General features: G+C 37.2%; 1 protein-coding gene across 1 annotated transcript; it reads right to left on the reverse strand.

Annotated features, from left to right (window-relative positions):
- Positions 1–1426: 1426 nt before the first annotated feature.
- SELENOT (selenoprotein T) lies at positions 1427–24652 on the reverse strand. Its single transcript, XM_072792291.1, has 6 exons — positions 24364–24652; positions 8763–8873; positions 8131–8257; positions 6060–6147; positions 4291–4444; positions 1427–4113 (listed from the first exon to the last, which is right to left on the reverse strand). The coding sequence occupies exons 1-5, from the start codon at positions 24498–24500 to the stop codon at positions 4320–4322; spliced, it is 588 nt and encodes a 195-aa protein (XP_072648392.1). The 5' UTR covers positions 24501–24652; the 3' UTR covers positions 1427–4113; positions 4291–4319.
- Positions 24653–26102: the final 1450 nt, after the last annotated feature.

Below are 26102 nucleotides of genomic sequence, written 5' to 3' on the forward strand. Positions count from 1 at the left end.
GTTCTATTATGGTTACCACAACAAAAAGTATGCATTTTCTCTACTCAGAATTATAAGCATTTAAATAGATTTACGTAAAAATCAAGTCAGATGTCACTATTAAATATAAGAATACAGGCATGTTGCCTGTTTTGCTCTGGGAAAATCTGGTACTTAAAATCGATTTTATATCTAAAGATTTGACATTACCTTTAAAACATCCAACTAGAAAGTCTCAAAACATGAACTCAACAAACGATAAAAAACAAATTGGCCACATTGGTAAAACAGATTACTTGGGACAATGAAGTCCTCCGAAGTTTTTCTAGAAACAACCTCCCTCTCCTCTCATTCTGTTTCTCTCCTCTTTGAGTTCCCAATTTACTGAATTCTTAACTAAATCATTCTATAAATGTGATGCAAATGGACAAAATTTTCTTCCTTTCCATGAGTTACATTTTCTCTTGGGATGAGTTATTAAGCCTTTTGCATTCTGCTCTAGGTACAGTGATTCTCAGTATGGACCACAGACTTGACAGCCCTAGTATTACTCGGGAAGCTTGTTTGAAATGCAAATTATTTGATCCCCTCTCACACCACTGAATCACAATTTCTATGGAATCTGACCCAATGATTCTTAGGCACATGAAAGTTTTAAAACTGATGCTGCAGATGTTTATGTAGTTATCATGTTTCTTTTTATTTTGCTTAAGCTTACATAGGCAACAGAAGACATTCCATAAGCTTTGATAGAGAGTAGGTGACTTATCACTCTTCCCACTCTGAGACCAGTTTATATTTTTCTTCAAGATACAGTTTGGATAGGAGTCTCTATTGGCTTTTCCGAAGCCTAAGAAAAAAGAGCCAAGGTCTGTGAAGGAAAAGGCTCACCTGAATTATTAAAAAATATCTGAGCTTTGGGACACCTGGATCACTCTGAGTGTCTGCCTTTGGTTCAGGTCATGATCCCGGGATGAGTACTGTATCAGGCTCCTAAGGGAGCGTGATTCTCCCTCTGCTTATGTTTCTGCTCCTTTTTCTGTCTCATATGAATAAATAAAATCTTTAAAAAAAAATCCGAGCTTTGTTTTCTCTTCTGAAATTGCTGTCTCTATGTAGTCGAGAGGGAAGTTCCTCCTATTTTTTCTCTAGATTTGGGAATGTCAGTATTACTTTCTCAGGAATTCTGGAGGTTGGGGACAGACAATTATGTAAACTGCTGCTCCCTGCTCCAAACAAGCACAGAATTACACCAGAGCTGTTGTTAGTTCGGCAACACCAAGAGGACCATAAGGCTTGAGAAGTAGTGTAAGGTCCAAGAGCAATAAGGCTTGAGTGCCAGATTGAGAAGGCGAGGGGATGTGTTAGCACTGGTTAAGAAGTAATTAGAAAGCGAACATACTATTTGATACCAACGACTTTTACAAATAAAATTTCCTAAATACAGTTATCACGTGAAGTGCTTTAGCACAGATTTAATTTCACAAAAGAGGGGTTCCTTTTACATCAGCTTAATATAAGTTTATTTTCACAATGCTATGTTAGTAAGCCCCTAAACTTTACAATCCCTCACATTTCTCTCAAGAATTTGTTTTTAAAGCCTTACTTAGTATTGAATATCATCAAATCATGCTTAAAAATTCTGCAGGCTGGTTTTAAAATCTGAATTATTTAAAATTATGACAATGATAAAATGCCAACCAATCAAGGTCCCAAAGTAACAACACTCAAAATAAGAAAGAATAATCATTGGAATCCTGTTGTATTTTGATAATGGTAAAAGGCTAACCAACTGCTGTCATTAATGTTAATACCTTAAAAAAAATGTATTCATAATCTGAAAGCATATTTTGTCTTGCACATCTGGATTCTGAGGTATAAAACCATGTTTTGCCAACATTCTTTTATTAATCTAACAAGTAATTTCTTCCACAACAGCAACTCTGGTTTAAAAAAAAAACAAAAACAAAAACAGTAACATTAGCCAATCTGTTGTAATGTTCTACGGTCTCCTAATTAAATATAATACATAAACATTTATAAACTACACAGCCACATCAATTTGTAAGCAACTAATAAATTCTGAAATGTTAGAAATATAATAAAATTAGTTATAAATAGTTTCATTTTCTTCTAAATAGTTTTTTTAACTTTCCCCTTTTCCTTATTGGTTTTTATATTTACGCTTTCCACTAATTCTTCCAGTAGACTCTATTAAATCCTAGATTTAAATATGGTTAAAGATAAAATATTGACATGAGTGTACAAAAAATAACACACTGAGTTTTATCAGTGTCTAAGCCACTTAAAGCTATTCTCCAAAAGACATGTTATTCACCCAAGACAAACATGAAAAAAGTTAGAATATAATCTTATGCTTTTGAGGGCTAACCTGTCAGATACATAGGAATATCCAAGGCTCGAGTTTGGAAGTTCTAAATGCCCAAAGGTTAATTTATCACTATTGGAATGGCCATCAACTAAAGAAAGGCCCTACACTAACACTGAGCTCTGTGTTCAACTTGCAGAAGACAGACATTTGGGCTGCTACAAATGAAAAGTAATGAGGCTTTAAGCCTGACTAGCCTTTAAGCAAGGCTAATCAAACATAAAATATTACACATGAATAATAACCTTCAAGAAGTTCCAACATAACCTCTATGGACACTTGCCACTGTATCAACTTAGGTTAACAGTTGTGCAGTCTTGATTAAAAGAAGTCATTTAATCAATTTTCTGCAGTGAATCATCAGACTAATTTCCTGTTAGCTAGAGACTACTACAGCATGTTCCACCTTGGGGCTATAAAATCATGATTACCAAACATCAATTCAACAAATATTCAGTGATAAGTGAAGTATAAGGGGTTGTGCTAAGTGTCTGGAAGACCAAATGTTGAATGGTCTCATAATTTTTCCTCAAATCCCTTTATTTCTAGTAACAAATCTAGACCTACACGTCTATTCCCATATGGAATCTAAAATATGTTAAGTTGATACTTGACTATTTTTCTACATTATGATCCTATTTCTGCTAAATTACCCTTATAGTCCAGCAGTTTAAGGTTTTGTTTAAAAAAAACTATCATTATAGAACTCTGGAAAGATATTAAATTCACTGAATAAAAAACTTTTTGATTTTGTTCCTTAAATATAATAAAATTCTGATATATGATGTTAAGTTAAATTATTAGACAAATAGTCTCCATTCACCTAAAATGAAGTGTAAAGAGGTTTAACTGAACTTTCAACTGAATTTCAATTATCCTAAAATGGTAAATGATTATTTGCATGTCAAACTAAAGTATATTCCTTATGAAATTATCTGGAATTCAAAAAAATTGAGGAAGACAACTTTTAAATATGTTAATAGGTACGCTGGGCAATAAATTCAAACTTTTTAACTTACATCTGCTTAGTTTTTTATTGAGTTAAGTATAAAGGCCCAGTTAATCAACTCATTAGATTGGTCAAGGCAAGACACTTGAACTACATAACAGTATTTAAAAAGCAGTTGGTCTTTTAGTAATTCTCTGGTAATCACACACGCACACACGCACATACACACAAATTGGTAGAGTACTCTGGATATAGGATTTCCCCCCATAATCTCATATAATGCACTGTTCACAATCTGCAGTATTTTGAAAACTATAGAAATTGGACATGACCAAATTAAAGATGCCTGATAAACTCTTAGAGTATGTGGGAACTTCAGCTGTGTTCCCAAAAAGATTGATTTTAAACTATAAAAAAAGGAAAATTCATATAAAATCACAACAGATTTAACAGGCATCTTTGAAAAGAAAGTCAAATTATAACTCAATTTTCTACTTTTCCAAATATGACTAAGGAAAAAAAAAAAGGTACAAGTAGTAATGTCTACATTTTTCTTAAAAACTGTTAACTGAATGGATGTGGGGAAGAAAAAAAAAGCTATACAGTATTATTGCACTCCACGAATGTGCAGAATTCCAAAATGTGCCAGCACTGAAAAACTGTCTTGCATTGAGGTTTTCCAAGAGGTACAACGAGCCTGCCAAGAAAGCATCTGGTCTGTACTAACAGCTTGCTGTCTTCAGTACAGGCCTTCATAATGTCAGTCACGCTGCTCTTGCAAAAAATCCCTTAATGTCTGAAAGAGAAAAAAGAATATTTTATTTCAAAATTCACTCATTTTAATAAAGAAAACATCCATCTATTAAATATTAAGTTGGGAACTCAAGTGATAATATATGGGATACCTAGTATCTTGTTGATCTGTGATGAGAATGATACCTGTAAATAGTTATTGTATTTTTAAACTACTTACAAAAGAGTTTTCAGTGCTGATAGGTGGGGCTATGATCGATGATGTGGGATTGAATCCATATGCACATTGAGCTTCATTTCATTGTCAAGAATTTGAACGAGCTGTTGCATGGATGGGAGGTGACCAGATTCCAGCTTAGACCACACAGGCACATCTATAATAAAAATAAATAGCACCACTCCTTAAAATTAAAGATAAGTCTATAATACATGTTCATTCCACAAATATTTATTGTCTATTGATACAGCTGGGAATACAGAGACTTACCTTTCTTGCCGTTATGGAGTTTATACTCCAGTAGGGGAAAGACAAAACGTACCAAAGAAATAGCTACAGATCACAATTGTGTACTAAGAATTAAAACTAGAAGATGCTGAGGGACATGGAAGAGGTTAGAAAGGAGCCTTTGCACTTTGCACTTATTATTATTAAAATTGAGAGGTACCATTAAAATTGAAAAATATTATCATTAGAAGAGCTGAAATACAGGAGAAGAGGGGTAACAAGGAAGTCTGGAGAGGCGAGTGAAGATTAGATTAGGGTCAATGAACTATAAAGTGCCAGACAGTAAGCATTTTCAGCCTTAGGAAGACATACAGTCTATCACAGCTACTCAACTCTAATTGTAGTCTGAAAGAAACCACAAGCAATATGTAATAAATAAAATTTTATTTAAAAAAAAGGCAGCTGGACATAGGGTCCACATGGCCATGGCTCAACAATCCAATGGCTACATCAAGCAGGGACTTTTGAGTGTGTTAAATGTTCTGGTCTTTACCTTGAGGATGAAGTAAAACCACTTAATAAACTTGAGGCAGTGAAGCAATGAGATGAAATTTATGTATTTATTTAAAAAAAAAAAGAAATTCACTCTACTGTTTGAGCTGGTAAGAAGCCAGATAATAAATATTTTAGGCTTTGAGACTCAAGAAGCAAAAATCAAAGATATCACGCAGGTACTTGCATGACCAGAGAAATAAATTTCCACAGATTTTTCATTGATGAAATTCAAAACTTTAGGTTTAAATGCTAAAATCTGAACTTCATATAATTTCCATGTGCCATAAAATAGTCTTTTGATTTTTTGGTAACCATTAAAAAATTTAAAACTACTGTTGCTCATAGGCCATTATCTGACCACCTCTAGTTTAGAGACTGTATTGGAGGGTAACAAAATCATTTTGACTTGGACTAGGGTAGTCATGTTAACAAAAAATAGAAGTAGAATTTTGAGAAATGTAGAAGGTAGAATTAAGAATCATACTTGGTAATCCATTAGATATGGAGAGTAAGGGAGAAACTGAGGTTATCCTAGCTTTCTGACATGGGCAACTGGACAGAATGATAATGTGCCATTATAAATAAATGAGCAATGCCAGGGAAGGAGCAAATTGGAGTACATAAGAATTGTAGGAAGCGGAGATAATCAATTGCTTGGAAGTAGTTTAAGATTCCTGGGTATATTCCCTCTCCCTCTGCTCATACTCTCTCTCTCAAATAAATGAATAAAATCTTAAAATATTAAACCCTCTCACTCTAAAAAAGATTCCTGGGGGTAGCACCTCGAAGAGAGATCTAGAGGTCTCTATGATGATTCAAGGGTCATCATATGGATATAATTCTCAAGCTAGGTGAGGTGAGGACCATATAAAGTGCTAATTTTGCATATTATGAAAAATAGAAAAGCCCAATGGTTGTTATAAATCATTTAAAATGTGTTAAAGAATGCAAACTATTCGGAACCCACCATTCAAAAAAAAAGAACCCACCATTCAAAGTTATCTCAAATGCACCTGTTGACATACACTGGTTCTCAATCATGTTGCTCAAGAAGAAAACCATCATACATGCATAGACCTAAAAGAAAATGTAATTAAATACAGCAGGCAAAGTTATTTTAAAGGCAAACATTACAACTGAAGACAGACACAAAAGTAATATTTTAAATATAGAGTCTCATTTTTAGTTGGTAATGGCTGTTTTTCAATCTACTTTAAGTTTCTATACAGGGGCAGGAGTGCCTGGGTGACTCAAGTTAAGTGTCTGACTTTCGGTTTTGGCTCAGGTCATGATCTTGGGGTTGTGGTATCAAGCCCCATGTCAGGCTCTGTGCTCAGTGCAGAATCTGTTTGAGATTCTTTCCCCTCCCTCTTCCTCCCCCTCTGCCTGCTCACTCTATCACCCTAAAATAAACAAAATCTTAAAAAAGTTTCTACATAGACTATTATTGCTATTCTAGATGTTCCAATAACATACATGGAACAAGGAAACTACAACATTAATTCACAGCTTTATACACAATGAAGAATAGATATTTGTAACGTAGAGACAGAATCTCTAGATTTCGTAACAGCCTTAATAAGTTAAACAAAAAATTACCAGCATAAGAAGGGTTTATTTCACCATTTATATAAGGTATGAATTCACAAGAGACTAGTGATGCAATAATCAGCAACTTCATGTATTCAATACAACCCATTCATGTTCCAAACAAATCATTTTAAGTCAAATAAAAAAGTCAATTAGATAGCACTAGTATATTAAATTACATTCGCTCCCCCTCTTTGGAGGGCAAATCCATATCCTTTCAAGAGAGACCAGAAGTTCCTTGGTGGACAGAAAGGAACAAAATTTAACAAAATCACCTGACTAAAAAAACAGGATGAAGTGAGGGTGTCAATGTATAGCAAATTATTTCAAAAAAGTAAATAAAAATGCTCACAGCAAATGAGAAAGGGCTCTCCTCCCAGCTAGGTGGGCTTTGATTTCATAGAGGTTACTCTTGCATTTGGGAACAGTAAGTTTATTTTCATGAAAACGATACACAAGGGTACACATAAAAGCTATAGCTCCTCTTCCACAGCAGATTAACAACATTATATGTCTTCAGAAGTAAAATGCACTGAAGTTGGAATCAACAGAATAAATGTAACTCAAAACATTAGAGTACTTAACTTCCAATTCTTAATCTTATGCAAATCAATCTTATTAATAATGGAGACACAGTTCAATAAGGGGTAGCACCTGAGGATGTTTATGTTAAGGAGCCTTGCCTATTACTGGAAATAAGTCGTTCCCTAAGGAAAAGAAGCAAAGATATGTAGGAGTCCACTAAAGGTAGTTTCAGCCTAGACCTAAAAAACAAGCCCAGAGAACTCCAAAACAGAACACTTTTTAGAAGGAAACTTAAGCAATCTCCTCTAAGAGAGAAATAAAATTAGTCCCATTCCTCACAGCAGAAAGACCTTCCAGAAAAGACGACTTCAAGTAAAACAAATGAAATCTAATATAGAATATTAGATATATATTCATATATATATTTACATATATTTAAAACAGAAGAGTCAGAAGCCATTAAAACCAAATTTTAAGAACAAATCCATGAAAAAAAAAAAGAACAAATCCATGGAAATGCCGTTTTTAATGTGAACAAAACCATTAATACCCCTTATTAGTATAAAAGGCCTACATTATGTGTATATGATGTTCTGTTGGATATGATTTGACCTAATCTACATAATCAATATCAAGTATTAGAATTATTTTGTGCCCAGTTTCTTCTAAAGTCACACCTCCCTATCTTTCAAATAGTAAAAAGACCTAATCTTTCTTAATACATAATTATAAAAACTAAGGTCAAGGAAAAAAAAAATACAAAAAAAGACTAAGGCCAAGAAAGGCTAAGTCCCTTATCCAAAGATTAAAAAGTGGTTAAAGCCAAAATAATACAAGTGAACAGATGAATCAGCAACAGATACTTAAAAAAACCAAACAATCCATTAAAATATTTTCACTGACAACCTAAAAATCTACAACTATGAAAACTATTATGTTACGTACCTTATTTTCTTGGCCCCACTGCCAGATGCTAGGAGCTTGCATGCCAAAGAAAGCAAAAGGATCCTTGCCAACAATTATTAAGCCTATTAATACTAGTTTGAAGACTGACAGGAAAGATGCTATGTGTCTATTGAAAGAAAAAAAAAATTCATCAATTTCTCAAATTCAAAACTTCATAATTCAAGTATAAGTGTACAGACATTTTCTAGACACCAAATCTAAAAGTTACTAATTACAAGTAGTAAAAAAGATAGTAACTAAAGTTTATTGTGGAGTTTTAAAACAAAAATGTTTAATATCTTTTAAATTAATAAAAATAACTTGTAAAACTATATAGCATTAACCTTTAAAAATACTATTATTTTAACAGTACAGGATTTTATACCATTGACTTTGTATAAAAATTAAGGTTGCCATCTCTGAAATAATCCTCCTCTTTTCCTTCTTACAGAAAAATTCTTCCTTATTTGGATCAAATCAACTTGCTACTTATAAGACAGTGTTCTCTTTTTTACAACTAAGAAATTACAATAACCAAGAAGAGTTAATTGAAACAATCCACAAAAGTTTACTCACAAAAGTGAAAAAAATTCACTTTAAAAATTCATTTTAAGTTACTGAAATTCACTTACCTATATATGGGTTGAGGGAGGTAATTTTCTCCTTCAATGCGGATGTCTGGGTACCGCTGGCTTATAACCCGCATGTACTCCTCAAACACCCGCCTATAACCTCAGGAAACACTGCAGAAAAATCAAAGTGCTTCTGTTAAGCAACTTAGAATATGCTTCTACTTATTTTGCATTTAGATAAAATATAAAAATTGCCAAGATTAAAAAAGTGTTTCTCACAAACAGTGACAAAGTAATAATGACTGATGCTGGATAACAGCAACATGGAGGTTTCTTCACAAATTTTACATAAATTACCTCCCCGCCATGTATATCCATCTATTAGGACATTAAACTTCGTAGATTTGGGTCATTGTTGGGCAGCAGCAAATACCTATTCATGTATGTCAGCATATTTTGAGCTCTCAAATCAACTTGCTTTTTGAGGGGGTATCAAGTATAAATACTGAAATGAAAACAGCTCTTCTGAAATAGGGACTTTCAAAACTAGAGCAAAGAAAGCTTATAAAATACCAAGGCATGAGACCTGAAATTCTGGTTCTTATTCCAACTCTGCCCCAAATTAGGCAAACACATGCCTTCTCAATCACAATAAAAGGAACTTAAAGAACTCTTAAATCCCTTCTGACTCTAAAATTTGCTTCTACTTTGCAAAGAAAAACAAGGATTGGGAAGATAATTTCACCAGCATGACAGCAATCCATAACATTATTCCAGAAATTAAGTCAATAGTATCGAATATCTCCCATTAAAATATCTAAACAACTACACTGTAGGGGTATGTTTCCCCAGCAAAAAAAAAAAAAAAAGGAGGAAAAGGCCACCAGAGTGCAGATATAGGGGGAGGATACACTGAAAACTTTTAAGATACTGGATGAAAAAAATTGACACAAATAACTAGAAAGGTATCTTGTGTTCATGGATCAGAATTTATATTGTTAAGATGTCCACACTACCAAAAGCAATTTACAGATTCAGTGCAATCCCTATCAAAATTCCAAAGACATTTTTCATAGAAACAGAACAAACAATCCTAAAATTTGTATGGAACTACAAAAAAAAACACAAGAACCAAAGCAACCTTGAGAAGAAAGAACAAAGCTGGAGGCACCAAGCTTCCTTATTTCAAACTGTATTACAAAGCTATAGTAATCAATATTGTAGGGCAGTAGCACAAAAACAGTTCCATAGATCAATGCGACAGAATCAAGAGCCCAGAGATAAACCTACACAAATATGGTCAATTAATTCACACAAAGGAGCCAAGGTTGAAAAAAGAATGGACTCTTCAACAAATGGTGCTGGGAAAACTGTCAGCAACTTGAAAAGAATGAAAATGAACCAACTATCTCCCATTATACACAAAAATCAACACAAAATGGATGAAAGACTTGAACATAAGACCTGAAACCATAGACCTCCTAGAAGAAAACACAGTGGGGGTAAGCACCTTGACACTGGTCTTGGCAATGATTTTGTGGATTTGACCCTAAAAGCAAAGGTGTCAAAAGCAAAATAACAAGTGGAACTACATCAAATTAAAAAGCTTCTACACGTAAAGGAAACCATCAACAAAAAGAACAGACAACCTACAGATCGAGAGAAAATATTTGCAAATTAGCTATCTGATAAAAGAGGTTAAAACCAAAATGAATTAAGGAACTCCTATAACTCAATAGCCAAAAGTCAATAATCTGATTAAAAATGGGCAAACGGACCTGAATAGACACTTGTCCAAAGATGACATAAAAATGGCCAACAGATACATGAAAAGGTGCTCCACATACTAATCAACAGGGAAATGCAAATCAAAATCACAGAAAGATATATATCCCTATACCTGTCAGGATGCCTATCATCAAAAGACAGATAAGCGTTGGCAAGGATGCAGAGAAAAAGGGAATCCTCGTGCATTGTCAGTAGGACTGTGAATTTTTTTAAATTTACAGTTTTCCCCATGGAAACATTGTGAAAGTTCCTCAGAAAATTAAACATAGAACTACCAAATAATCTAGCAATCCCACTTCTAGGTATATACCTAAAGGAAATGAAATCACTATCTTTAAAAGGTATCTGCACCCCCCATATTCATTTTAGCATTACTTAAAATAGCCAAGACATGGAAACAACTTAAATGTCTGACAGATGAATAAAGAAAATGTGGCATAAATACACAAGGGGATGTTATTCAGAAAAAAATAATCTACCATTTGCAACAATATGATGAAACTTGAAAGCATTATGCTAAGTGAAATCAGTCAGATAGAGAAACACAAATTGTATAATCTCATTTTACATAGAATCTAAAAAAGCCAAGCTCAGAGACATGGAGTAGACTGGTGATTGCAAGGGGCTGTGGAACAGGCAAAATGTGGAGATGTTGGTCAAAGGATACAAACCTCCAGTTGTAAAACAAATTCTAGGGCTCTAATTTTTTTTTTTTTTTTTTTTTTTAGGATTTTATTTATTTATCCATGAGAGATACAGAGAAGGCAGAGACATAGGCAGAGGGAGAAGCAGGCTCCTCGCAGGGAGCCTGATGTGGGACTCAATCCCAGAACCCCAGGATCATGCCCTGAGTCAAAGGCAGAGAGAGGCTCAACCCCTGAGCCACCCAGACGTCCCTCTAGGGCTCTAATTTACAGCCAATGGCTATAGTTAACAATACTATATTACATACTTGAAAGTTGTTAAGAGAATAAATATTAAATGTTCTCACTCAATAAAAAGTAATTGTATGAGGTGATGAATGTATTAACTAACCTTACTGTGGTAATCATTTCACAATACATATCATCACCTTAAATATACATAATTTCTATTTGTCAATCAGTAACTGAGGGAAAAAAAGGAGGTGGTACCACAAAATCAACAGAAGAGCTTACAAAGGTAAGGTTGTTAAGCACATAACTACATTAAGTGAAGGGACACATAAACCAATGAAAGTACAGAGGAAGCAGAATCAGTAATTAACAGTAATGTAAAACCTAAGGTGCCAACTTTGTCCATCACACTGTCAAGGAAAAACATACCATCAGGTTTATGTCTGACAGGATACAACAGTCCAAATATCAGTAGATCTCAATTTAAGAAAACTCACTTTTCAGGGAAAAAAAGTCACAAATCTTCTTTACAATTAGTATTTCCTTTACATTTAGAATAAAAATTTCACAAGAGATTAAGTCCCTAAAAAGTATGAAATTTTTGCAAAGGGTCTACAGCTAAACACTTAAAAGAACTTAGGAATCTCCACATACTTTATGTTCACTAAACATTCACCTTATGTAATATTTTATTATTGTTATTAGTCACCAAATTGTAGTATTTTGTCACAATTGCTTTCTCTATAAAAAAATTTTAATGCTGCTTTTGTTTTGAGGATATTACGAAAATAACCTAGCTCACCTATATGCCTAACCACCTTGAAACCAAGAAATGGCACCTGATTTCAGTGCCTTCAAATTTGTATTAACTCTGTGTTTACAACGGAGTTAATTATCTAAAATGATATCCTCTAACTTTTACTCAAACACTGTGAGGATCAGAGACAAAGTTAAGAAAGCTGAAAATTTACTATTAATTCACTCATTCAAATACTCACTGAATGCCTATTACATGTCAAGCAGTATTATTAGACGCTGGGTTTGTAATGATGAGTGACACAGGTATGGTCCCTGTTCTTAGGGCTGAGAGACTAGAACACAGACCTTGTGATTTGAGATTCTAGCTCTTTCCACTAGACTCCAGCAGAAGAGCTGGATGTTGCAAGAGCTATTCTTCCCTTTGTCCAGGAAATAGGTTCCCTTTGGCCCAAATGCCACAAACAAGTTTCCATACGGTTGACCTCTTGATGGCAGAGATCTCAAAGGTTCTTCTGTGATAAAGACATAGAGATTCTTCCTCTGGGAGAGCTAAAAACCTGTGGGCCCCAAGAAGTCCCTCATGTTTGCTCTGGGAGTTCTAGTCTCTTGCCAAGGGAAGTCCAAGAGGCCTAGCTAGAGGTGTATGTATCTACGTGCAGACAACACTTCTGGCCAGACTCCTCCTAGTCACCTACTCTTCTGGCTGCTGTGCCCGGAAGCCTAGCTCTACCCTCCGTTCTTCCAGTCCCAAGTCTTCAGTGTGGGATCAGACCTTCAGATCAAATTCCAAAAGGAATCAGCCCATAATCTTGAAATTCAAAAAGGACTTTAAAATTGTACCTTTTTTCAAATTTCTGGTTATAAAAAACGTGTAAGTCTGGAAGATGTAATGTACAGCACAGTGACTATAGTTAATAATAGTATACAGCATATTTGAAAGTACCCAGCAGAGTGGATTTTAAAGGTTCTCATCAGGGGACGCCTGGGTGGCTCAGTGGTTGAGCGTCTGCCTTTGGCTTAGGTCATGATCCTCGAATTCTGGAATTGAGTCCCACATGGGGCTCCCAGCAAGAAGCCTGCTTCTCCCTCTGCGTCTCTCTCTGCCTCTCATGAATAAATAAAATCTTAAAAAAAAAAAGTTCTCATCACAAGAAAAAATTTTTTTTAACTGTATGGTGATTGCTGTTAACTGGACTTATGGTAGTAATCATTTTGCAATACACAAATATCGAATCTTTATGCTGCACAACTGAAACTAATGTGTCAATTATACCTCAATAAAAAACAAAACCAAATGATAGGAACTTTCCTTCCTATCATTGCTTCCAGAATTGTGAGGAAAACCTAGGGAACTTTTCCCCCTATATAACTGTTTTCCCAAAATCAATTTTCCTGTTTTAAAACAGCAATCTCTACTGCTGACAGGTGTTTTCCAAAACAAAATATACCTACTGCTTATTGAGGTGGACAAAATGTTAAATTAAAGGCATACATCATTCCACTTCTACTACCACACCCAGCCCTTTCAACTTAAACTCATTCTTTCTGGGTCCGTGAGTAAAACTATGACGTCCAATATACCTCCAAGAACTAAATATGGGAACATGCTAAAAACATGCTGCAGTAGCTGCCTCTTCCTCCTGTCGTAGGTAGAACCAAAGGTCCTTAAGAAGTAGATTTAAACTTTGCAATCTTAATGTTGTCCTGATTAGGGTTAGAAATAAGAGAAATATCTTACTCTATGGAGTCAACTTTTGCAACTGCTCAATTTAAAATATTTTTCACTGTACTTTTCTAAAAGAAAAAACTTGCATACAAATTAGATGATCTATGTGAAAGGAAATTTAATAAACAAAATGCCTTGCCTGTGCTATTTCAAATAGAGTCTGTACTTTTTAAAGTCCATCATATTTTCAGTGCCGATTCATGATGCCAACTACTCCACTTTTCCCCTTTCTATATTATGTCTGCTCCTAATTGTAGTCAAATGCTTATTTATATCAAACCTAAGCCCATCACAAACCCCAGTCTCTCACATCTTACAAAAACAAAAACAAAATTTCAGATACTCCTGAAATAACTTACGATTTATTCCTATTTTTAGCACCTCTTGAATTCACCTTCTCCTTTATTTACAATAACCTCCTCTCTCCAACTGTCCTCACCCACATACACAGGATTGGATCCTCTTTACATAATGAAACCAACTCCTTGCCATTGCTGACATTCCAGAATAATGCAAACCTGTCATAGTAAGGCTCCAGTTCCCTCTCTAAAAGCGAAGAAATGGGATTTTAAAAAGTGACTATCTCCACAAACATGAACACTTAATATATTTAATCTTTCAAAAGACTGAGAAGTGAATCTTCAGAGAAACAAAAATAAAGTACCTTTTACTGTGAAAAAAGTACAGATGTAAACCAGGGAAGAGCGAATGGTGACTCCTCTGACTTTCTGGCTTTCTATTTTAGTTCCTCTCTCTGAAGCCCTGCTGCATCTCTCTCTGCCTTTGGGTTCTAAGACAATTCTTATAATAATTTAAAAATTTATTTCCAAATGTATTGTTCAAACCAGTTCAAAAAGGTTTCTGCTACTTGCATCTCAAGAATCTCAACTAATACTTATCCCACACTATACCAAGAAAAATAGGAAGACATTTTGTAAATACTGTGCTAATTATCTACAGCACTACTTGGTCCAACAGCTCACTGATCATTGAAAGCTGTGTTTTTAGATATAATCTTTACTTCTCCTTGTTCTGTTTAATAGATGAAATACTATAATAATAAATATCTGTCTGGTATATCACCTACTCTAAGTGCCTTAAGGAATGAAATCTGCAAGGTGTTCTATAAACCACACAAGAAACAAGGTATTCAGGGAGTGAAAAATAGACTAAACTGATGTTTTTAAAAATTGCAAACAGGAGTGCTTATACACTTTGAAAACCAAAATGTGGCCCAGAACTTGCTCAGTTTTTTTAGGAAGCTGCAAAAGCAACACTAAAGAGGTATCAGTTTATCACATAAAGGAACAGTATTATATGAAATCAGATTATTTCCCTTCCAGCTATCTCTTGAAACACCACAGTGGCCACCACAGTACAAACATATACACAAAATATGCATAAAGTGGCTTCTAAGATTCTTAGCTTCTTTAATGAGTTTATTCCAAAGATATGACAGAGCTAAAATATGATTAATAATCTGTTTTTATTCCCTTCATTCTTTTGTCTTATTCTTGAGGTCACTAGCTTCTAATTTCTCCATACCTTTGGCATAACATTTCACAAACTCTTTTGCTGAAGACTATTCCACAAGAATTTATAAAGTGCTTAGTTCCTCAGCTTTTCCTGGGGAGGAATTTTACCTGTTTATTCTGGAAAACAGAATATTAACAGATTTATAAGGTATGCAGTTACTCAATAAAGATGACTTGATTAAAGCATTCAGTAAATGGTGACAAGTCATTCTGTAGAATTCCTTTGTTTCATCCTAAAATACTTCACATACGATGCCAAGCTTTTATTCTTTTCAATACATTTTTTAATTAGAGGTATGATTCATGGGCCACAGAACTCACCCTCAGTGGATTTTTATAAGTTATTAAAGAGACAGATAAGAAAATACATTGTGCTCTATGATGGTTTAATGGCTAAACTAAAGAAGTCTCTGGGCTGCTTTACTGCTTTCCTATTTGACCTGTATATTTACCTGCCTATTGGTTGTAGACTCATTCCACATGACATTAGAATAAAGGCAGGAATCTTAGAAAGAAAATCACCAACAGGATAGCAGAGTAAGAAGAAGTAAGGGCATGTCAGATACCACAGCAGCAGAAAGAGAACTGGCAGTAGCACAATGAATTCTGGTAAAGGCATGGAGGCCAGGCCAAGAGTGTGACTGGTAAGAGTTATGTTCAAACCTGAAGTTCTACATGTATTACATTCTATGCCTAATAGCTACCAAACTGGAACAGAGGCCAACCAGGTAAAAACCTACCAGAAATGAACAGTATTAGGTGATATCTATCTATACTCCAGTTAGGAATATACAGAGCGGGCAGGGAGGGCAGTTACGTTATTTCAGAGACAACCACAGTGGACTACAACAGGTTGTACTCACTTTTTCCATAAATACGGATTGATGACATTCAAAAGAGAGAGAACCTAGATCAAGAGAAAGCAAAACAGACAAAAATCTATGTCTTTCGGTGGTAGCAATGTTCTAATGAAGAGAGTAAACTGGTAATAGTCTACTGAAGAGGATACAGTTTATCAACTCATATCTGAAGCTGTTTCTCTAGTTTTGAGAAACAGGGAGGATAAACAACAACAACAAAACACAAAACGCCTGAGGTATTAATAAAAAAAAAGTCATAAAACAAAAGAGCAGAAATAGCAAATAGAAAAGATTCAAAATAGAGTCTACATCCAAAAATATTCTACAAGCAGAAGAATGGTAAGAGGTAAGGAGGCACTACAAGAAATCTCAAAACCAAAACGTGGAATCAAAAAGTATTTTGAGGCAAAAAATAAATAGTTTTTTTTGAGGTCTTAAAAAAAATTGATGGGTAAAAAAAACAGAAACTGCAGAAGATCCGAATACTATCATTAATAGGCAGATTTCACAGATCACGTTTTACTGTCAATAGGAGAAACCCCTCTGAGAGCCCAAAGAACACTTCCAAAAATTGACCGTCATAAAAAAAAGCCAAGTAGGAATGGCAGATGTCATATTATGATTACAGCGCAATAAACTAGAAATTTTAAAAAACTCAACCTATTTCTCTAAGATCTTCTAGTAGGAGTATTAACTCATTTAACAATGTCAAAATTGTAAGTGTGACACCCTTTGACATAATCGTAATACTTTACTTCTGTGGATTTAGTTTATGGAAATTATTGGACAAGTATACAATATATATGAGGATATTCACCTTGGCAGAGTTAATTTTGTGAAAAATTAGGATCAACCAAACTGTTAACCAACAGGCACTAGTTACTTAAATTAAGGAGCACTCATCTTATGTAATACTATGCCTACTGCTGCATATGTGTACTTACTGACACTGAATGGTAAGTGATAGAAGGCAAATTTCAAAAAAAAAAAAAAAAAAGCATACACCTATGAACTCATTTCTGTAAAATTATATAACACTTGTGTAGAGTTGTCTTGAAGGAGGTTCTGCAAAATGGGATACAGGGATTTTTTTTTTTTTTTAACTTCCTTATGTATACTTCTGAGGGAAAGGTAAAATACGTGGCCCCAAAATATGCCACTTTGGGATATGGCTTATTTTGAGCTGAAGGCAATCCAGACCAACTGGACTCAACAAAACTCAACAAAACAAAACAAAACAAAACAACCTACTGATCCCTTAACTACTTAAAAGAATTGGGATAAGCCCAAACAGAAAGCTATTATCAGAGGTAACTTAACCTGAAAGATTTCTTTGGCAAGGCAAACATCTATTTACCAAACATCTGCTCTTCTTACTGTCCTGTGAATTACCCTCCTCCCCTTTGAAGCCCCAGGCCCCTATTTTATTCCTTAGCTCAGGATATAAGCCTCAATTGCCCAACTTGTTCTCGCCTCTCCTATTTTTTAGAGAGCTCTCATAAGTATGTAATTAAATTTTTTTTTCCTGTTCATCGGTCTTACGTCATTTTGATTAACAGACCAGCCAAGAGAACATATAAGGATAGAAGAAAAATGTTTCCTCCCTTACACTTCTTTATTATTTTTACAAGAAAACTGTACTATTTTTATAACCCGAAAGCTAATTTCATTTTTGTAAAAGATGAAAGCCTCAGAGTAAAGTTTTCAAAGGTTCATTTACCAAATTCTCATCACAGCATTAAAGACAATAAAAATAATACATTAATAAAACTTGTTCAATGATAGTATTCACACTCTGCTAGCAGTTTTTAATTGATTATCTTCCTCCAGCTTTATTTCCTGTCCCTCCCCCTTCTCTATGCTGAGTCAGGCTTCATTTACATATGATCTTCCCTTATGTATAAGGCTATTTTTCTACATCTCCTGGTGGTTTCCTCAAACCCTTAAAAATTTCATTTCCTCCTCTCAAAGCCTTCCCACTCTCCCTGAATAGACAATCTTTCTTTCCACTATGTTTTTAAAGCTCTCCATTATGATCTCTTTTAGAACACCCTGAACAGAATGCTTTACTGTAATATTGTTTAAGATGTCTGTCTCTCCCACCAGACAACAGGTTTTCAAACATGCCTGCAAAAAACTAATTCTTATCTTCCTAAATATTGGACAAAAGGGGAAAGTAAGTGGCATGGGGAAAAAGGCATAAAAAACAAGGACCTGATCATCAGTAGTTCTTGTTAAAACCCATACAGTAAGATTTCTTCCTCACCAATCCTAGGCTGCACCCCAAATCAAGGTAAGGTATATGAAAACATGATTTGATTTCCCTTTTTGGAAAGCAGAAAAGGTGACAGAAAAGTATATATGTATGCTTTTGGCTTTTTGCCTTGAAGCTTCCTAAGAGTATACAATAGAAAAACAGAATATTAGAAGTAATTGGAATGCAACCAACATCGTCATATATTGGTTGAACAAGTTGAGAGCTAAAGAGATTCAATAATTTCTGGAAAGTCACTCAGAAGATTAAGAGGCAGATCAAATAAGAATCTGGACTTCGAAACTGTTAGTTCAGTAAATGCAGGTTTCCAGTAACTAGACTATTCAAAATTTATGAGGTTATCTTGGTATTTCCAAATGATACATTCAATTTGATTTCCACCACTTACCTTAATGGCAAATAGTAAGGAAAGAATGTTTTCATTTTTCTGCTAGAGGAGATAAAACCTTTAAAACCATGCATATTTTTTACCCATCTCTAAAAGCTTTGGACTAAAGTACTTTGTTCATTAAGTCGAAACAACTATTATGTGTACATTATTCAGTTAGATACTGTAGTTTGTTTAAATAATAAAAAAACAAAATAAAATGGTGACTAAGCTCTACATAATTACAGGAAACTTTAAAAATCTAACATAATGGGAGGTATAGCAGCCAGCACTTTATTTGTTCTCTAGTAACACTCCATTAGTACTCTACTATCTGTATCAACTTACTATTCCTTTGTTTCACTGCTTCAATGTGTCAGTTTAAATGGCAGTATTGGGATGCCTGGGTGGCTCACCAGTTGAGCGCCTGCCTTTTGCTCAGGGCATGATCCCAGATTCCTGGGTTCGAGTCCCACATTGGGCTCCCTGCATGGAGCCTGCCTCTCTCTTTGTGTCTCCCATGAATAAATACATAAAATCTTTAAATAAATAAATAAATAAATAAATAAATAAATAAATAAATAAATAAATAAATAAACGGCAGTATTTTTTTTTTTCCCTCAGTGATATATAAAATAATGATGTATCTTTTTATCCATATCTTAGGTTTGGTGAAACACAGTAACTGGTATTTAAGATTTTAGTTTTAGTTACTATGGCTATTTTGGGGAGATGAAAATCTCTTTGTAGGATATTCCCCTTTTATCATCTAAAAATTCAAGATTCCTCCCCTTTCCTATCACCAAAAAGAAAAAAAAAATCCACAAAATGTGTCTCCCTTATCATTCTAATGAATGGAACAGCACCACTCCAGAACTCAGGAGCTAGGTTTGACACTTCTTACTCCATGCCTCCTCTCCTCCCCCCCCAAATATATAACCCATCACCAAATACACAAAATCTATCTCCTAAAGATCTGTCCCTTTACATTTTACTCCCAATAGTCTCCCTAAATGGTTTCCCCAAATCTCTTCTTTGTCCCCTCTAATGTGTTTTCCACAGTGAGGCTAACTGATCTTTCCATATGGCCTGCCAGACCTTCCAGGGTCTGTGCCACCTTCTCTTTGGTCTTTGAGGTCAGTAGCCTTGGCCTCTTCAAGCAGTTATGTTCTCTTTACTACAAGGCCACTGAACGTGTCATTCCCATAGCTTGAAAGCTCTCTAGCAATAAATCTTATCCTTCAGATCTCAGTTCAAAGTTGATTTCCTCATAGGAATCCTCCCTAATCCCCTGACTATACAGGACTTAACCCAATTGTAATTTTATATGTGTTGTCTATGAATTAATGACTGCCTTCCACTTCTGCCTATGATGTCTTTGAGAAAACTGAATTCAATTCCCAGAACCAAGCAAAGTGCCTGCACTGAGTAGGTACTCAAATATTTGAATATGCAAATATGTCTACAGTAACATTATCTTTACAACTCACAATTTCTCAGATTTTCTCCAATTCAGCCTTTTACTAATCTAAGTATCACCATCCAAATCAGCCATAGGCCTTTATTTTCTTGCCTCCATACCTTGAAAGCAAAGGCTGAGTTTGTACAAATTTAAATAAAAATTTGTTCTTAGAGTAGGTGTTTCATTTGCCTCTTAAAAATACTTTTAGAAGTTGGTTGTCCTAAAATATCAGCAATGGATTCTTAACAAAAATTGGAAAATTCTGCTGTATTCTGCTTATGTTTTGAAATTTTTATTTAATCTTAGTGTATCATTTGTTAAATATCCAGTAAGTATTAACTGTAAAGAGCTGCAGCCAGTAAGCTCTTTAAACTACAACTGATTAAATGCTGTAGGCTTGACTACATGCTAAATCTCCTATGTGGGGAAAATAAAACACACATACAAACATCATACCAACTAGTACCTGTCAGAATACATTTACACGTAAGACTCATTTATTCATAAAAACCACAAAAAGGGAGAATGCTACAAGGGAACTTTATTTTCAACTGACTAGAGAACTTCCTTTATGTTCAATGTTTAAACATCCAAATAAGCAGGATTAAGCTTTTCCCCCAAATATGAAATCAATGTCATCAAATTCACCTAATTTCATTGCTAGATTGAAAAATATATTTTATTAAAAAATTTAATTCATCAGAGAGTGCGCATGAGCATGAGTGGGCTGTGCGGCAGAAGGAGAGGGAAAATCTCAAGACAACTCCCCACTGTGTGTGGAGCCTGACATGGGGCTGGATCCCAGGACCCTAAAATCACCACCTGATTGGAAATCAAGAGCCAGATGCTCAACAAACTGAGTCATCCAAGCACCCCAGAAAAGACAATAAAAAAAAATCCTTTGCTTCAAAAAACACCATAAACAAAGTAAAGGTAAACCACAACTTGGAAAGGATATCCATCAATTGACATAAACCAAGAGTTAGGAGCATAAAGTAATACCATGCACTTCTGGAAGCTCCATGGGGGACCATATCTACACTGTTCACCATGGTATCTTCAGCCCCTGGCACAAGTAGGTACTGAATGAATATTTATTGAAAAAAAACACATCAGTATAGAATAGGAAAGTTCATACTAAGCTATTTTGCACACTCTAATTCCATTTGTGTTGTGCTGCTGCCGTTGTATTAGCAATTATAAAAGTAGTACAATTAATGGATGATATTTTGAGCTACAGTTAAAAAGAGCACTCATAAAATAATAAAGGACAAAAGTGATTGAAAAGGTAAAAATAATTCTCTCCTTGCTTACAATGGTAATCAATGAAAAACTGCTTTGTATAGCACTTAGATTTCAAACAGAATTAAAAGAATTTTCACGTATTTATCCTCAATTGTTTTAGCTTCCTTTTCTTTCCCAAACTGGCAAATGAACGTCCAAGAGATTCTACCAAAGCCAGAAACCCAATATTCAATTTACTATATTCAGATTAATCTCTGGGGGAAAAAGTAACAAACAACAAGCTAAATTTACCTGTATATGGAGCGCACACTAATAAAACTATCTCCCATCTATGATTACAACAAAACAAAACTGAAGAACTTTTGTATGTAATATGCTCTAGGTTACTGCAAAAGAAAACTCTCATTAGACTTCTGGGACAAGTTTGTACTTAAAGGGGAAAAAAAGAAAAGAAAAACTATGTATCGGGAATCCCTGGGTGGCTCAGCGGTTTAGCGCTGCCTTTGTCCCAGGGTGTGATTCTGGAGTCCCAGGATCAAGTCCCACGTCAGGCACCCTGCATGGAGCCTGCTTCCCTCTCTGCCTCTGTGTGTCTTTCATGAATAAATATATAAAATCTTAAAACAAAACAATAACTATGTATCACAAATTCAACTGAAGTACTTAAGACTTTTTAAAAAGTTTAATTGAAGAACTAAATGCCCTTCCCTATATGTTTACACATCTGGAAAACTTAGTTATGCATATCCTCAGTGGAAGGTACATTTGTTAAATTATTATGACAGGAATTCAGTTCCTATACCATTGAAATACGAGCAATTGTAAAAGAGTATTTTGGAAAATCCCAAGTGAAATCAAGAGGTGCAAAAGTAGGAAACAGAAAAATTACATAACTTGGAAAATGCAGTCTTTTTTTAACTACTTATATCCAAAGTATCATAATCCTTAACAATAATTATAGGTCGAAAAAATGACTCTGCTGCTTCCGGGTGGCCCAGTGGTTAGGGCCTGCCTTAGGCTCAGGGTGTGATCCTGGGTTCCAGGATCCCTCTGCCTATGTCTCTGCCTCTCTCTCTCTCTCTGTGTGTCTCTCATGAATAAATAAATAAAATCTTAAAAAAAAAAAAAAAGACTGCCACTTTCTAATTTAAAAAAATACGGAAAAAATCAGAATGGTCAAGTCATAATCCCCATTTACAGTATTATATGAAAATGATATATCCTGGCCACACAGTAAACAGTACAGGGAGTCGTTTTTATTTTAATCAGGAAGAAACTGCAAAATCTTTATAGTTTTCACTGCAAAAATAAAGCCCACTTTCTGACTCTAAGGGTCGTTTCAATTGATTTTTAAAATTTAAAATATTTGCTTACTCTTTAAAACATAAGAAAAAAAAATAGTCGGGTAAGTAGAAAATCTAACCTTTAGCACACTACTCCACCCAAAGTATCAGGGCTCTGAAAACACATTAACCTGACCATCCTATCCTGTTAAAAAAAAAAAAAAAAAAAAAAGTCGCCTTTTGCGATATCAAGATGCTAATTTCTTTTTTTTTTTTTTTTAAGATTTTACTTCTTTATTCATGAAGAAACAGAGAGAGAGAGAGAGAGGCAGAGACACAGGCAGAGGGAGAAGCAGGCTCCGTGCAGGGAGCCCGACGCGGGACTCGATCTCAGGATCCCAGGGTCACGCCCCGGGCTGAAAGCGACGCTAAACCCGCTGAGCCAACCGGGGGATCCTAGAATGCTAATTTCTACAATTTTAGTTTTGCCTTTCAAATCCTAACCAACCCCCACCCCACCCCACCCGCAGCCCCACCTACCTCATTACAGGCATTACTGCACAGGTTCTAACAGTTAACCAGGTAACAACAAAAATCGCTTCTAGGGCAATGTCGAAACACTGCTGGGTGTCTTCTGGTTTCAGGTGCGGTTTTGTGTGTGTGTGTGTGTGTTTTGTTTTTCTGTTTCTCTGAATGCACAAGAGATTTGCAAGACGGGAAGACAGACAGCCACGCCAGGACAGGCGACCCCCGGGAGGGGTGGGGGGTGGGGGAGGCCTGGGAGTGAGCTGTCGCAGGGACACCGAACAGGCTCCTCTTCTTTTCTTTTCTTTTCTTTCTTTCTTTCCTTTCTTTTCTTTCTTTTCTTTCTCTTTCTTTCTTTCTTTTTTTTTTTTCCCTCGGGCTCCTTTTCAAAGACATTCTGGAAACTGCACGCGGAGGAGCAGCCCTGGAGCTGTCAGAACCCCCCCCCCTCCACCACCTCCCTCAACAGTCACCCCGGGAGGCTCGGAGAGAGGGCGCCTGTCACTCGCGGGTCTCCTCCAACGACCTGAAGTAACCTGCGCTCGGGGGGAGGGGGAGGGCAGCGAGGGGGGCAGCGAGGGCGGGCGCAAGCTCCGGAGGCCCACGCTCCAGCTCCTCCGCAGGCGGCCGCCGTGGCCGTGGCCGTGGCCTGACGTACTGACAAGTGTCCCCACGTCTTCGCCTTTCACTATTTAACCTTCCCGTGCCCTCCTTCCGCACTCCCACCATTCTAGGAAGGAAAAAATAAAAAAACAAAAAAAAAAACCAAAAACCTGAGTGAAGCGAACGGTTATGCCCTGAGGAAGGAAGGGCGGGCGCGGACCCCGCGGAAGGCCGCCGGCGCCGCCGTTCCGGGCCCGGGGAGGCCCAGCCCGCTAGGCCGCGGAGCCGGGGCCTCGCGTAGCTGACGGCGGCCGAGGCGGCGCGGCGCGGCGCGGCGGGGCCCGGTACGCACACTCACCAAATCTGGAACTTGAGCAGCGGCCCCGTGGCGTACTGCATCTTTAATCTTTTGCTAGGCACGCCGCCCAGGTTGGCCGAGGCATCGCTCCGGATCACCGCCGACGCCGCCACCAGCAGAACGAGCAGATACCTCATCGTCGCCGAGCCAGCCGCGTCGGCCGCCCTCAGGACCGAGACTCGCCGCAGCCAGCGCGAGGCCGAGCGGGAGGCGGGAGCCGCGAGCCGCGAGCCGCGAGCCGCTCCCCGCAGCGCGCAGGCGCGACCCGCCCAGGTCGGGGAGGGGAGCGCGGAATGCGCCTGCGCAGGCCGGCGCTCGCTCGCTCGCTCGCGGCCCGGACCCACCATCTTGGATGGGCGCGGAGCCCGGGCTGGAGTGCGAGGGGCGGGGCGGGGCGGGGCGAGGGGCGGGGCGGGGCGGGGCGGGGAGGCGGCCCCGGGGCGTGGGACGGGTGCCTTCCCCTGCAGTCTCCCTCCGTGCGGGCGCTGCTGAGCCGGCGACCCTGGGGAGCACCCGTTTCGCAGCCTTGACCCGGGGCGGGGGGGGGGGGGGGGGGGGGGGGGGGGGGAGGGCAGCCTGCGCTCTAGGGGCGCCACGCTTGGATCTCGCAGTACTGCTGTCTCCCAGAAGGAACCTAAAGAAAGGAAGACTTTAGGAGAATTTCGATCACGTAGAGGAGTGGAAGAGTGGAAATACTACCTTACTTGGATCCCTGCGGGGGCTCAGCGGTTCAGCGCCGCCTCCGGCCCAGGGCGTGACCTCGGGGTCGCGGGATCGAGGCCCACGTCCGCTCCCCGCATGGAGCCTGCTTCTCCCTCTGCCTGGGTCTCTGCCTCTCTCTCTCTCTCTGTCTCTCATGAATAAATAAATAAAATCTTAAAAAAAAAAAAAAGACTTAAAAAAATTAACCTTACTCGTCGACTTTACACAGTTGTGCAGGTCTCACCTGTTTTTCCCCCGCCCCGGGGATGCCAGTGTCAGACATCCTGTTATTTCACTTGTAGGTATTTAAACGTGTATCTCTAAAAAAGAAATAATAATAAATTGAAAAATAATAACTACTCTTTGGGGGGGGATCTGCCTTCAAGACCGTTATCCTACCTTTAAAAAGGAAACAGGGATTCTTTAATACCAAGTACCCAAGTGTTCAGATTTCTTCAGATTTCTCTTAAAATCAGAACCGAAATAAAATCCATGGCCGTCGGTTGGTCTGTCTTTTAGTTTGTGTCCGAGGATTTAAGACCAAGAATGTGGGGCAGCCTGGGGGGCTCAGTGGTTGCATGTCTGTCTGCGGCCCAGGACGTGACCCTGGGGTCCCGGGATCAAGTGCCACGTTGGGCTCCCGGCATGGAGCCTGCTTCTCCCTCTGCCTGTGTCTCTGCCTCTCTCTCTCTCTCATGAATAAATATATTTTTTAAATAAATAAAACCAAGCATATAGCAGGAATTGAGAAGTATCGTTTATCATTTATTGTCGCAAAAAGGAAGACACACCCCTGGGAACCAAGGGGAGTCTGAAAAAGACGGTGTTAAACCCTTAGGGTATATAGGCTTCGATTGAATGATTTGGGGAAGACTGTCGGAGATAGCAGTGGAAACTTCGATCATACTTTTCGAAGTCTCAGCGTCAATAAGTATAGGTCATTCTGGATCATTTATCCCAGGTACCGCAATTATGCAATACATCAAATATGAGTTTGAGAGGGGAATAGGAAATCCTGAATTAATGTGTGCCTATAG

The sequence above is a fragment of the Canis lupus genome, chromosome 22 (assembly GCF_048164855.1).
Source record: "Canis lupus baileyi chromosome 22, mCanLup2.hap1, whole genome shotgun sequence".
Lineage (NCBI taxonomy): Eukaryota > Metazoa > Chordata > Mammalia > Carnivora > Canidae > Canis > Canis lupus.